At 35.6% G+C, this 14581-nt stretch overlaps 1 protein-coding gene across 1 annotated transcript; it reads right to left on the minus strand.

Moving 5' to 3' along the window:
* Positions 1-561: 561 nt before the first annotated feature.
* Positions 562-6757, minus strand: LOC108481082 (uncharacterized). Its single transcript, XM_053018939.1, has 3 exons — positions 5979-6757; positions 5482-5698; positions 562-636 (listed from the first exon to the last, which is right to left on the minus strand). The coding sequence occupies exons 1-3, from the start codon at positions 6755-6757 to the stop codon at positions 562-564; spliced, it is 1071 nt and encodes a 356-aa protein (XP_052874899.1).
* Between the last annotated feature and the right edge of the window lie 7824 nt (positions 6758-14581).

A 14581-nucleotide genomic window follows, 5' to 3' on the forward strand; every position in this document is an offset into this window, starting at 1 on the left:
ATCTTGAAAACAATGGATCAACAGCTGATCATTGTTTACATACCTTGTCATCCTTCTGCAGAACATTGTGATGTGGGCCTCTGGGCAAGTAGTACCATTGTACTTTTCAAATTCCGACATTTTGAATTTTTGAGGCAGCACTAGGTTTAGGACTAGACTTAAATCTTTGGCATCAATCCCATGATGATTGCCAGTGCCTACTAAAGTCTTGAACTTTTCTTCTAGCCATCTGCAGCGTTCATCTAATTGCCTTGCAGCTTCGGCTTTCAAATCCTCCTTTTCCACCATATCTAGGTCAGGAACGAGAGGATTAGTAGGATTGTCACCCAAATTAAATCCTAAACCAGCCGGGAAATTCATATGGATACTAGCATTAATTGGCCCATGTTGAGGCCTCACAGTGACAGATGGTCTTCTAGGAGGTGCCTCAGTTTGCAATGGCACATGAGGCAGAGTAAAACCTGGAGGAGGACCCTCATTTTCCTCTTCAGCGATGGCCATAGGAGCCTTTCCCTTATCAGTGGCCCTCAATAGCTGAGCCATTTCGGCCATCATGTTCCTCTAAGCTTCCAACATTTTCTCCCTCATCTCATTCTGCATTTTGCCCAACTGCTCTTGCAACTGGTCTTGCATATCCTTTTGCAATTGTTCAAACCTTTTATCCATGCTCTTAGTTTTAGTACGAGTACCGTAAGGATGTGTGATTTCCAGATTTTCTTTTCTACCTTTATAAAGAAACTTTAACTAATTAGGGTCTTTCTAAAACCTTGAATGCATATGATATGATGTAATGCTATGAGATGCAAATGCATGAATGCAATAAGAGTATCGATTCTGGTTCAACTTCGTTTAGAAAGCTTTATTTAGAAAAAGAATGTCTTTACATATAAGAGGATTACAAATATGCTTTTTCCCTAATGCCCAAAGTTTTAACTCTATCTAACAAAAGGGCTAACTCCCGTCCCATGCCTGACGACGATTCATACATCAGACTCAATACATCAGCTCGTATTGCTAAGTCTCTGTAACACCCCTCGCCCGTATCCCTCACCGGAACAGGGTTCGAGGTGTTACCCGACTTAAACTCAGTCAATCACACAAAAACCATGCTGAAAAATTTCAATCAATTTAAAACTTTTCTTTTCACAAGCAATCTATCCCATATATGAGCTTACGAGGTCCAAAACATTAAAACCCTATACATGCCATAGACTCGAAATACTAGGACTTACTTACACCGATAATGTGAGCTCGACAGTGTGATAATATCTCAAAGAACTCCAACCCGAAAGCGAATGGCAAGTCAACAATCTATAAAACAGAGAAATGTAACAACGGAGTAAGCTTTCATAAGCTTAGTAAGTCTTAAGCAATGCAAACAAATAAACGTAATTATACTTCAATTATTTAATTTCTTAAGAGGCCAAATTCTAGGGATATTGCCATCTTGCCGAATATACACAAGCACATAATGCACGTTCAGCATTCTTATCACACTTAATCAATTCATATAACATATTTTTATCAAATACCTCACATACTTTCACACCACGACCGGTGTACCATGATCATAGGTATAGTTTTAACATTTATTCACGTCGTATCACATTACTCCCTTATGATTCACTTCAAATCAAACTCACATATGAGTACATCTGCGTACTGCCCACTTTATGTATTAAATGTATTCATTTGACAATCTATCGAGGTACCTTAGTCATAGGCTTTTCTCAAATCACTGGCATTTCGCCTGCTAGGATCGAGGCCGATATCATTTCACCGGCTTTATAGCCTGCTAGGCTCGAAGCCGAATAGTATCTTACCGACATTATAGTCGCTAAGCTCAAAGGCCGAATAATCAAATCAACAAGTTCCATATAACATATTCATATCAATTGAGTACTAACATCATTCGAACGTATATATAATTATACATCTCAAACACTTTTCTTTCATCTCATTTTCACACTTAACATTTGATAGCTTATGCATAACATTTCACTCACATTCATTTCAAACTTATCATTCGATTATAAAAGCACATTGCATATTTACCAACATGTTATACTTGCCATTAGGCCATATAAGCATGATACAATACACTATCATTTCATCTTTAACATTCGGCTAAGCCCTTATCTTACAAGGAACACGAATTCACATAACATATCATTTCACCAGCATTACGCTTTGCTGAGCACGAAGGCGAATACACATCAGGCATGAAGCACGCTGCACGGCGAAGGCGAATACACATCACCGGCACGAAGCCTGCTAGGCACGAAGGCCCGAATATAATACCAGCACTAGGCCTGCGGGATTTATCCCGGATATAATACCAGCACGAAGCTTGCGGGATTTAACCCGGATATTTTACCAAAGACGAAGCGGGGTCTTTAAGCCGGATATAATACCAAAGCACGAAGCCTGCGGGATTTAACCCGGATATAATACCAGCATGAAGCCTGCAGGATTTAACCCGGATATATTACCAGCCCGAAGCCTGTGGGATTTAACCCGGATATAATACCAGCACGAAGCCTACGGGATTTAACTTGGATATATTACCAGCACGAAGCCTGCGGGATTTAACTCGGATATAATACCAGCAAGAAGCCTGCGGGATTTAACCCGGATATACATCGAATATCATGCATATTTAATCATATTTTAACACCTCTCATTCAACATATCACATTAGTAGTCATTTGCTACATTCGGATATAAGCTCCTTATGAACACCATCATTTACATTTCGGTTCAAAAGTCATACGTAAATATCACATATCCATTTCACCATTCAAACTTAACCCATAGTGACCATTCGACTCTAAGTCATATACATAAATTATTTATCGCACAACTTAATTCAGGTAGAACCAAAAGGTCACAATTCATCTAATATGTACATATTGCTCACTGATTCGTACACAACCTTACAAATTAGCAATTATAAGATGGTTCTGCACATAGCCCATCCTTATCGATAATTTACGATGGTTTTACCCTTACTCACATATAGGCATTTTTACCTATGCTTCTCAATTCACATTTGTGATTCAATTCCAATCGATTTAACATGCATAAGTACATATCGCATACCTGACCAACTTAATGTATTTGAACGAATTTGATTGTCGATTTAACACAAGGTCTCATAGTTGAACATAAACATGAAACCATTTCTTATACGTTCGATTCACATCAAACATCAAATTCATTTAATTTACATGTACTTAATTAGGTTGTTTGTACCTGAATAATTTACTATACGGAACGAATCCACATATCGTATTAGCCCATAGTCTTATAGCACCACACTTTTAATAGTTTATCGACAATTTGCCCGCTAGGTAATAACTCGATTTCATCACCTACCATAAGCACTGCTAGCCTTTAAGCCCGATGTCATTTCAACGGCATTACGTCATTAGGTTTGAAACCCGAATATATATTATAATGCATAACTTATATCATCGATCACTAACAGTTACCTCATCGAAGTTTACATTTAATCACTTTAGTACCAAGCCACCTTCGGCTACTACAACGGACTAAATATAATAATTGTATACACATCATGGTTTCCTTTAGATATTCAATAATCACAATCGTGATATCTCCACCAGCACACATATCTGCATAGTTTATTCATTGTAACACTCATTTAGTGCATCAAATTTCCAAATCCAATTCAACTTAGGCATAATAGCCATAATCGGCTTATAGCCTTAAATCATTACATATTCGGCACATTAACTAAATAAAATTTACATTCCCTTTACCATATTAATTTAACTCTTAGGCATATAAAAAGGAATCAAGCTTAAACACTTAAGAAATTACCTTGAATGTTTCGGAACGATTACGACGGCTATTCGATTACTTTCTCTTTTCCCCTTATCCGAATTTGCCCCTCTATGCTCTTGAGCTTAAATTCAACAATTTTAAACTTAGTCATTATTCGACTATTCAAGCATCACTTTTAGAATATAATATATATATATTCAACTTTCACACATACAGATCATAGTAAGCTTATAAGAAATCAATAAGCAACTCATTAATAAATTTTTGTCAATGTTTACCACATAATCATAATTTCACTGCAAGCTGTCTTCCTGAGCAACAGTCACTGAATCATTTATAACTAGAGCTACGAAACTCAAAATCAATTTCCATTAATTTTCCATGAAAATAGACTCATATATCTTATATCCATAAAATTTTCATAATTTTTAGTCTGGCCAATCAATACCAGATTTTTCTTAAAATTTCCCTTGTTTCGCTGTTTGACTAATCTGACCACTCTTCACTACGAATCAAATTTCTCATTGTACAGAATTCAAAATATGTTCTCATTTATTTCATTTGAAACTAGACTCATTAAGGAGTCTAAGAATTAAATTTCATCTTATGACCTTTTTTTTACAATTTATAATGATTTTATAAAAACAGAACAGAGGATCTAGAAGTCATTCTGACCCTGTCACACATCACTTCAAATATCTCATTATCGGAAATTCCTTTGCTTACACGGTTTCTTTTATAAGAAACTAGACTCATTAAGATTTAATTACATAATTTATTAAGCTTCTAAATTATCTCCCATAATTTATGGTGATTTTCCAAAGTCACGTTACTGCTGTTGTCCCAAGCAGATTTATTACCAAATCACTCCTTCACACAAACCTTGCATGCATGTTATTTAAACATGTATATCACCAATCAATCATCACATATCTATGATTTTACTTAAGCATAATCTCCATTTCATCATTTTAAATTCATGATCAAATGCTCACAACACAACCAAAAACCAAAATATGCTTCATGAGTTAAGGTAGAATCAAGAAGAACCCATGAACATCAAAATAGAAGCAAAGTACCATGAACTTACCTTGGATTTTTCTTCCCCAAGTGACCAAATATTCAAGAGATCTTCCCCCTCTTGCTCTCCTATTTTCGGCTATGAAGAACCAAGAATGAACAAAACTTTGTTCTTTCCATCCTTTTTTGTTATTCTTATTCCCCAACATTTTATGACACATAAATAATATATTAATAACTAAGCCATAACTTTAATAAAAAATTTTACACAAAAGCTTATCATGCCCACCATCCATTATAGCTATTATAATGCTAAAATGCATATTTTATCTAATACCCATCACCTTGGCCGGCCACTACATGTAAAAATGGGGGGTTTGACATGCAAATCCTCCTATTTTGCACTACAAATTATTTGGCCACTACAATTTAGCCTATAACATTTTCAAAAATTCTCACATAGGTCCTATTTCATAATTTTACTCTCAAATGACAAAATCAAAGCATGAAATTTTCACACATGCACTTTCACATATAATAAACATAGAATATAACATTTAATTATTTTTGTGACTCGGTTTTGTGATCCCGAAACCACTTTCCGACTAGGGCCATATTAGGGCTGTCACAGTCTCGTACATATTCAGCAACCTCTCGAATCTGGGCTATGGCTTCACCAATGACGTAATCCCTCTCTCTGACCTGCCCTCTAGACTGATGAAGCTCTTCCTTTAGATAATCCTCTTGTGCCTCAAGTTGGTCGATCCGAATTTCACCATCATGTAACGCCACTTCCAAATCTTCCACCTTATTTTTTAGTTCCCGTAACTCGACCGTAGAATCATGGTTTTGATGCCAACGAAGAGATCTTCCAAGTCAGCTACCTTGGACTTCAACCCCTTATTTTCTTCCTCTAATGCCAAATTCTGATCGCATCTCCGATACTTCCTTTCCCAATCTGGCTCTAACTTTTCTTCTTGGATCTCTTTTGCGGTGGTCCAAGCCCTCCTACTCTTGCTCTCTTCAAGGATATTTGTGCCTTTTTGTAATGCTCCTTCAAATCATCTCGATCTTCCTCGATCTTCCTCTTTTATTTTCTCTCTTTCTCGATCTCCATCTTTTGAACATCAACATCTAGGCTTAAATACATCTTTTCCTCTTCGAGCTTCGCTATTCTCTTCTCGAACTCCAAATTCTTTCTCTCGAACTCTTGTTTCACAATTTCCAACTCTGAGGGCATCACTTGCAAATATTCCTCCATCAGTCGAACTTCTTCTCCACTTGGCTTGGGGATGTTATTGTCAATCCTTCTGCTTCTCCATTCAATATATTCTAGAGTCGTAGCAGGACTAATAGCTACTCTGTTCAACCGACAAGTCTTGTTCCAAGCACTAGAGATCTCACTGACTTTCTTCTTGTAGTCGGCTCCTCTATACATGAACTCACTTTGAGCCAACCCATGGGTTGCTAGTACGAACTGCCTCAAACCGAATTGCCTCAACACAAGTAAAGGGGCATAACCAATAGCTCCCCAAACTCCCAATAGAGGGGCCCAATCGAAACTATCACATCGGTAAAGAATCTCACCAGGAATCATCCACGGAGCCCTCCACTCAACATCCTTTGACTGAAGATTCTGAAGCAGCGCCATCCAATTCTCCTCTGGAACCTCAACTCTCTTTGTTGAAGCTACTATGTCCTTCAAGGGTGAGTAATCCTCAAAGAAAACCTGACAGACAACCTTATCTATCAATCTGAAATGACTGTAGAACCAAGCTAGAAGCAACTGAGCACAACCAACAAATCTGTCTGCACCAGCCCTCCTACATGCACCTAAAGACCTGAACGTCTCCGCTAGAATCGTAGGAACAGGAGTAACTCTCTTACTTAGTTGATGAAAAAAGATCCGTGGTTGCCTCATCCACATATCCCAAAGCCTTAGGGAAAATCATCAATCCATACAAACTTAAAGCAAAAACATCTACCTTCTTCGTCTCATCAGGGTGTGACAAAATCAAACCTTTCAAAGCGTAGCATGAAATGCATTTGTTCTCACCCTTTTCTTTGATTCTGGCCATGATCCACTGCTCGCTCATCCCCGTAATTGTCATTAATTTCTTCCAAAAGGTAGGGACACAAGCAGCTCGAGAATAGATCCTATCACTCTGAAACTTAGGGCAACGAAGTAAAACCGTGTACTCCTCCACGGTAGGTACCAAGTCTACTTCCCCAAAAGTGAAACAACTGTACGTTGGGTTCCAAAACTGTGCAAGGGCTTGGAACAAATGCTCGTCTACCTGAACATCAAGCAAGTAAGGTAAGTCTCCGTAATTACCGTAGAATAAATGTTTGGTCTCGTTGTCCCACTGATCCCAAATCTCCTTAAGCTCTTGGAGATTATTCTGCGTGACACTGATGCGAGTGTAAGCTCCGACACGTATCCAACAACTACACTATCTCCCTTTTCTAGTTGAGTTTGCTCAGACTATCTATGGACATTGGCGTTGCCTTCCACTCTATCAAGAAGTCTGTTCTCCATAATAAAACTCTCTATCTTAGAAACTGACCGTGAATCGATACCTTTGTAATGCAAAATGACATGCAAACAAAAGAAAAAGAAAAGTCAGTACCACATGATATCAATAAATCTCAATAGTAACTTATAAGGTAATATCTAAAGTTTAATATCTAACTAAACTGGGTTCTTACGGTTTTCTATATGAGGCCAGTTCTAAAGTTTGAGGTACTCGAACCAGCAGATTCCTCGATTCTCACCCATTATAGGCTCATTTGAAACGAGTTCAGTTCGGGGGAATACATTTCCCTATGGCTGCACGGAGATGAAAATCTCACAAAACCATAGGTACGGATGTATCCCGAAAGTGATCCACTATCCTACATGGAGGCGAAAACCTCACGAAGGCGTAGTTTCTCACTCTCACTTAAGGGTGTGACCACAACAGTCATGCAAATGCTATGCGTATCAGAATATAGCAACACATGCAATAATATAAACACATGTAATGCAAAGAGGATTAAATTTTAAAATTTTAAATTTCCGACATTACGACAAGAGATAATCAATTACACGGCTTGACTCTCTTATTGGTCCCCAGTGGAGTCGCCAAGCTGTCGAAACCATTTTCAAATTGAGTTTTGGAAAATGGGAATCGACTTTTAAAAAAATGAGAACGGGAGTCGCCACCAATCTTTTTAGGTGTGATTGGATCACCTTTAAAACATTTTGTTTTAAAATAATTGGTTTTGGTCTACGAAATCAAAAGAACGCGTTCGGGAGTCGGTTACGTACGAGGAAGGATTAGCACCCTCGTAGCGCCCAAAAATTGGTACCTAATTGATTATCAAGTGTTTTTAAATGTCGGAAATTTTAAAAATTTTAAGATGTAATCCTTTTTAAAATATTTGGATTTTTGAAAATTTGGGTTCACTTGTATCAAAGTATTGACACTAAGTTAGCCTTTTAGAAACCCCTATCTCGAAACGACAAAATGCTACATCCAGTAAGTTAGGACATATCGCTTTGCAGTTCTAAGACAGTCGCTTACATTTTGAAAACCTTTAAAAACTTAGAAGGGTACTTGACTATTCGAACTTAACGAGAAAAGTCGCAACCCAGTAAGTTAGGGCACTACTTTTTCGAAATTTCCAAACACCAAGCATTGCGTTTATATATTTTTTTTTTAAAAGTTTTGGAGCCTTGTCTTTTTAAAGATGATGCGTGGGGAATTGTATTGTAGCACCCCAAACCCGGCTCAGACGTTATGGTCGGATCCGACATGCCACATCGAAGCATTCAAAACATTCTATATTATTGGTCCGGAAAAACTTATTTAGTGTTTTAAAAGATAATTTCATTATAGGTTAAAGTGAATGGAAGCTGTGCACCAGGTAGGAAACCGGAAAAGAGGTGGTGAGTCCATCGGAATGCTTAAGTACCAAGCTCCCTTCGGATCCAATCCTAGACATGCATACCGCCATTGCCACACCTTAACGTCATGGATATTTCTAGAAAACCGATTTGATTAAGTCATTTTTAGGAAAAGTGATTAATTTTGGAAAATACTTTCATTGCGGAAGTTTTATTTGTTGTCGTGTTATTTTGAAATCAATTGTTGTTTTTGAAAACGCGCCCTAAAGCTATCCAATTTCAACAGTTAAAATAAGTAATACCTATCTTAGTAATACATATTAAAACCATCAAAAATAATTAAGCGGCCTTATTACATTTAAAACCCAAAACTTCAAATGTAAATAAAAGGATGTCCATTCACAGAAGAAAATCAAACTTTTGAGCGGGTGGCCACTCCAATTCCCTCACGACTCCAAGCCCACTATGGTTGGGGATTTCTGCGTGGATGAAAATAAAAGGGTGAGTTTGGGAAACTCAGTGTGTAAGGAAAACCCATTCAAAGCCCAAGTCACTCAAGCCTATTGGGCCTAAGCCCATTCAGTGTGATGGTCTGGGCGAGCCCTTTCAGATTACAATAACCGGGCCTTAGCCCTTTATTCAGATAATAAGTATGGCCCATAGGCCCATTTCAAAATACATGCAACATCAGTAAACATATGCAAGCCCATTTGGGAGACTACTCAACCCACCAACCACTACACTCCACCCGTACCAGCCATACACTCCATGTGGGGAATAGCTCAACCCACCCATTTAACACTCCACATTCTTGACCTGCTTTGCTCGATTAACAATAAAGCGAGGCAAAGCCTCCGATCGTGGACAAGCCACTTTCAGTACTTCCTCCGTCAATATCCCAGTCCCATGCATCGATAATAACAACATGGCATGCGATAAATAACAACAATCAAACATGCATTTAGGTCAATTTAACCTAGGGTATTTGGTAATTTATCTCCTAGGGGTAAAGCGTAAATTTTCCACTTTTAAAGGTATTTCAGTAATTTATCTATTTTAGGGTTTTTCTTGCATATTCCTACCTTTCACGTACTAATGTAATCACTACTGAGGGTTCTTACCGAATTGGGCTGATTGGCCATCATTCCAATTTTGGCCCATTAAGCCCAAAAATATCGAGGCACGTAAATCATGCACTTTGGTCCAAACATTACAACTTACCTAAAACATTAATCGATTTACCTCACGAGCATCCGCACACTTGCAAATCTACAAAATACGGTTTTCGGCATTTCGCTTTTCGACTTTTGCCGATCTAGACTAAGAAAGAGGGTGTTAGTTACACACTGTTTGCGACGATATGTTGACGAGATCCACACGAACCGCCTACAATTGGATTACTAACACGTTAATCTAACTATTCAAATACAAACTACGTATTAACCCCTTACAATATTCGGCCAACCACACCTACAGATCATAGTAAGCTTATAAGAAATCAATAAGCAACTCATTAACAAATTTTTGTCAATGTTTACCACATAATCATAATTTCACTACAAGCTGTCTTCCTCAGTAACAGTCACTAAATCATTTATAACTGGATCTACGAAACTCCAAATCAAGTGCCGTTAATTTTCCCTGAAAATAGACTCATATATCTTATATCCATAAAATTTTAAGAATTTTTGGTTTGGCCAATCAATACCAGATTTTTCTCAAAGTTTCGCATGTTTCACTGTTTGACTAATCTGACCACTCTTCATTACGAATCAAATTCATCATTGTACAGAATTCAAAATATGTTCTCGTTTATTCCATTTGAAACTAGACTCATTAAGCTTTAATTACATAATTTATGCAGCTTCTAACTCATCTCCCACAATTTATGGTGATTTTCCAAAGTCACATTACTGCTGCTGTCCCAATCAGATTTATTACCAAATCACTCTTTCACACATAACTTGCATGCATGTTTTTTTTTTGAACATGTATATCACCAATCAATCATCACATATCTATGATTTTACTTAAGTATAATCTCCATTTCATCATTTTAAAGCACAACATATTAGCCGATTTTTCCCCTTAGCATCTAAGCACATGCATGCTCATTTGTTTGGCTCAACTTCACATATCTTCCATTTTTCATCAAAAGAACATGAAACAACAACCATTTCCTTCATTTTAATTCATGACCAAATGCTCACAACACAACCAAAAACCAAAATATGCTTCAAGAGTTAAAGTAGAATCAAGAAGAACTCATGAACATCAAGATAGAAGCAAACTACCATGAACTTACCTTCAATTTTCTTCCCCAAGTGACCGTACATTCAAGAGCTTTCTCCTCTCCTTCCTCTCCTTTCTCTAACTTTAGGCTATGATGAACAAAGATGGACAAAACTTTGTTCTTTTCACCCCTTTTTCTTTTAATAAAATTTCATATTTCATCCATTTAATTCTTTAATACAAAAGACATGAAATTCCAATCATGGAACATTTACCTAACCCATTATCATGGAACAATTACCTAACCCATTATCATGAAACATTTACCTAACCCATTATCATGGAACATTTACCTAACCCATTATCAATTTGTATCAATTTGTACCATAAATTATAGATATCAAGTGCACATTTTGTCTACAACAACATGATGGCTGGCCACTTCATGTAAAATGGGAGGTTTGTCATGCAAATCCTCCTATTTTGCACTCCTATTTATTTGGCCACTTCAATTTAGCCTATAGCATTTTCAAACATTTTCACATAGGTCCTATTTCATAACTTCACTCACAAATGACAAAATTAAAGCATGAAATTTTGCCAACATTCACAGAATTTCCAAAAATTGGGGCGTTACATGTATTGCATTATAAATCATACATAGTAACATATTATTGTAGTAGGTAAATAATATGTGTATTTAAACAAAATGATGGCAATGATATAAGGAACGTGCATTAGATTCATACATATAAAATAGCAAATATTAATAATATGCATACAAAGATATATATAGCATGTATTGAGAATGAATAAACAAAATATACAAACATACAAGGTAATAATTAAATAATGCATGATATATAAGAAAGCAATAATTAAATAATATATGACATGCAAATAAAAATATAATATCAATGTACATGTTTACAAAATATAACATATAATAATAATTATAAAATAATATTTAACACACCCATGACACATACAATATAAAAATATATAATGAACTAATAAAAATAAAATTAATAATTGTTAACAAAATATACACATAATTAAAATGTGATATTAGTAATTCTAAAATAGTATTTGATATAATATGTAATATATAATAACAAAAATAGAATAATAATTATGCTTATAAAATATATTGGTTTAAAAGTATGTAAAGGATTCAAAATATCGATTTAAAATGAAATAATACATAAACAAATAATTAATAGTTTGATATGTATATAATATGTGTTAAAATATATTTTAATAATGATAATTTACAAATTTTAAATAATATATATGATATAAACATAAATAATATAATTGGTAATATATAAGATACATAACATATATATAAAAAAAGTAATATAGAACAAAAATAAATCATAATAAATGTTATATAATAAAATATATAGGAAATAAGAAATATAACATAAAACAATGAAAGTTTATATGTAAAATGACATGTATAAATAATTAGTAAATATATAATATATGTGAAAATATAATAATAATATAAAAAATTTGATGTAAAATAATTATAATTTGAGGAAAATAACAAATAATAATAATACATATAAATAATACTTGTAATAAAATAATTTTAATGTGTAATATAAAAGTAAGGTTAAAATAAAACAAATAACAATATATAAATATATATATATAGAATAATAAAAAAATAAATATAGGATTAAATTTAAAGTCCAGCCAAATTACGGGGCGAATTTAAAAGAACTAAAACTGAATTAAGGCCTTATTTAAAACACGCGCAAAATCAAAGGGGCTCACTGGGCAAATTGCCCTATCCCCAAAACGGCGACGTTTTAATTCTGTGTTTAAAAAAAGGTCAGGGCTCATATTGAAATCAAAATAAAAAAAAAGGGGCAAAAATTAAAAATTGTAATAAACTTAATTTGACAGATAAAAAGACGAAAGGACTAAAGGGAAAATTATCTCATTTTCTTAAAACACGCGGACCCTCTGGGTCGGATCGGGTCGGATCTTGGGCCTTATATAAGTTAAATTTTGATTTTAAATTCATTTCTAACACCCTTTTTTTAAAAAAACAAAAAAAAAACTCTGAAACCCCCTCTCCGTCCTCTGGCCTGAGTTCCAACAACGGCCAATGACCACCGTTCACGCGCCTCACGCGCCATCTTACACGGTGGTCGGAGGTTCTAAATTTCTCCCCTTTCCAGGCAAATCACAGGTATAATTTCTCCTCTTTATTTTTAAAAGTATTTTCCTATATTACAACTCAAAAATGAACTGTTTTCTCTTTGTTTTTTTTTTAAAATCTATTTCTGGATCGTTTGTTGTATTAAAAGTACATGTTTGTATATAATAAAAAAGAAAGAAAATAATAGAGAATAAAAATAGTAAAACCTTTGAATCTGCTGTTTTCGTATTGAACCTCTGTATTTTTTTATTGTTGCTTTGTGTGTATTTTCTAGAACGTAAGTACTTTTTACAAGTGAAAAGAAAGGCTTTATAGCCTTGGTCTCTTACATATTCGGGGAAAGAAATCTAAGATTTCTTTCTATTTTGTGTCTTCTGTATCTTTGACTGATGTGCTGTGATTTTCTTGTCATTTTCTGCTCTGCTTTTTCGTGTATCTGCTGTTTGTTTCCTTTTCTTGCAGGCAATCGAGCGAGGAATCCGGCAATGACCTTGCTGTGCGCTGATCATGGAGGTCGAATCACAGCGCTGATGGAGGGTTACTGAAACGTCATAAGAGACGAGCAGGAGCGTCCGTTGAAATTGCTTCTGGAAGCTTCTGTTTGCGGCGCGAGGAGAAAGGCAGAAACCCTAGGGTTTCCTGCCTTGGTGTAACAAGCTGGGCCAATTGGGCTTTTTGAATTTGGGCTAGCTAGTTTAATTGGGTCACGGGTGTTTGTGGGTCTGCTGAGAAGTTTAGGTCTGTTGGGTAGTTACCGGGTAAATGGTTTTAGGCTGATTGGGTTACAAGTGTAACGGGTTTTGGGCTTATCAAGATTTGAGGCCTATTTATTTTTAAATAGACTTTAATGGACATTTTAAATAAATATTTATTTATTTATATTCTGCTTTCAGCCCGGTCAAATTTGGGCTCTTACATTTAGCCTCCTCAATGGTTGTGACTTTAATGGAGAATCTCTCAAGTAAAGATCTTAGCACTTTCCTAACCAACGTAGTGCTTGTATTCCTCTAAAAGGGAAAACACTTGATTTGATAAATCATAACACTGGGGGACGAGTTGGCAACCTTCTATAGTCAAAACTAAGGTTCTATTCTATTTATGCGATAGAATGAAGATCGAAATGAAGATCCTCAAAGAGAAAGGTTGATATCGTTGCCACAATCTAGCATAGGGAGATGGGTGGTTGAAGATCCTTCCATATCTTGCAATTAACAACACCAATAATCAACATTAGTTTTTGTAAGTGGTAGGCTCTGATACAAATTGTTAACCTGAACCAATTGTTAAAATGCAAGAAACAGATTATGAATAGAGTAATAGTGGAAGTAGGCACTTTTGGTGATGTTTCAATAAACAACAAAAAAAAAGACAAAAAATTATTTACGTAGTCTGGTTTCCCTATGTCCTCAAAGCCTAGCTAAGTGAGATGAATCTACTATCTTTGAACTCGATAC

This window comes from Gossypium arboreum, chromosome 1 (assembly GCF_025698485.1).
Source record: "Gossypium arboreum isolate Shixiya-1 chromosome 1, ASM2569848v2, whole genome shotgun sequence".
Lineage (NCBI taxonomy): Eukaryota > Viridiplantae > Streptophyta > Magnoliopsida > Malvales > Malvaceae > Gossypium > Gossypium arboreum.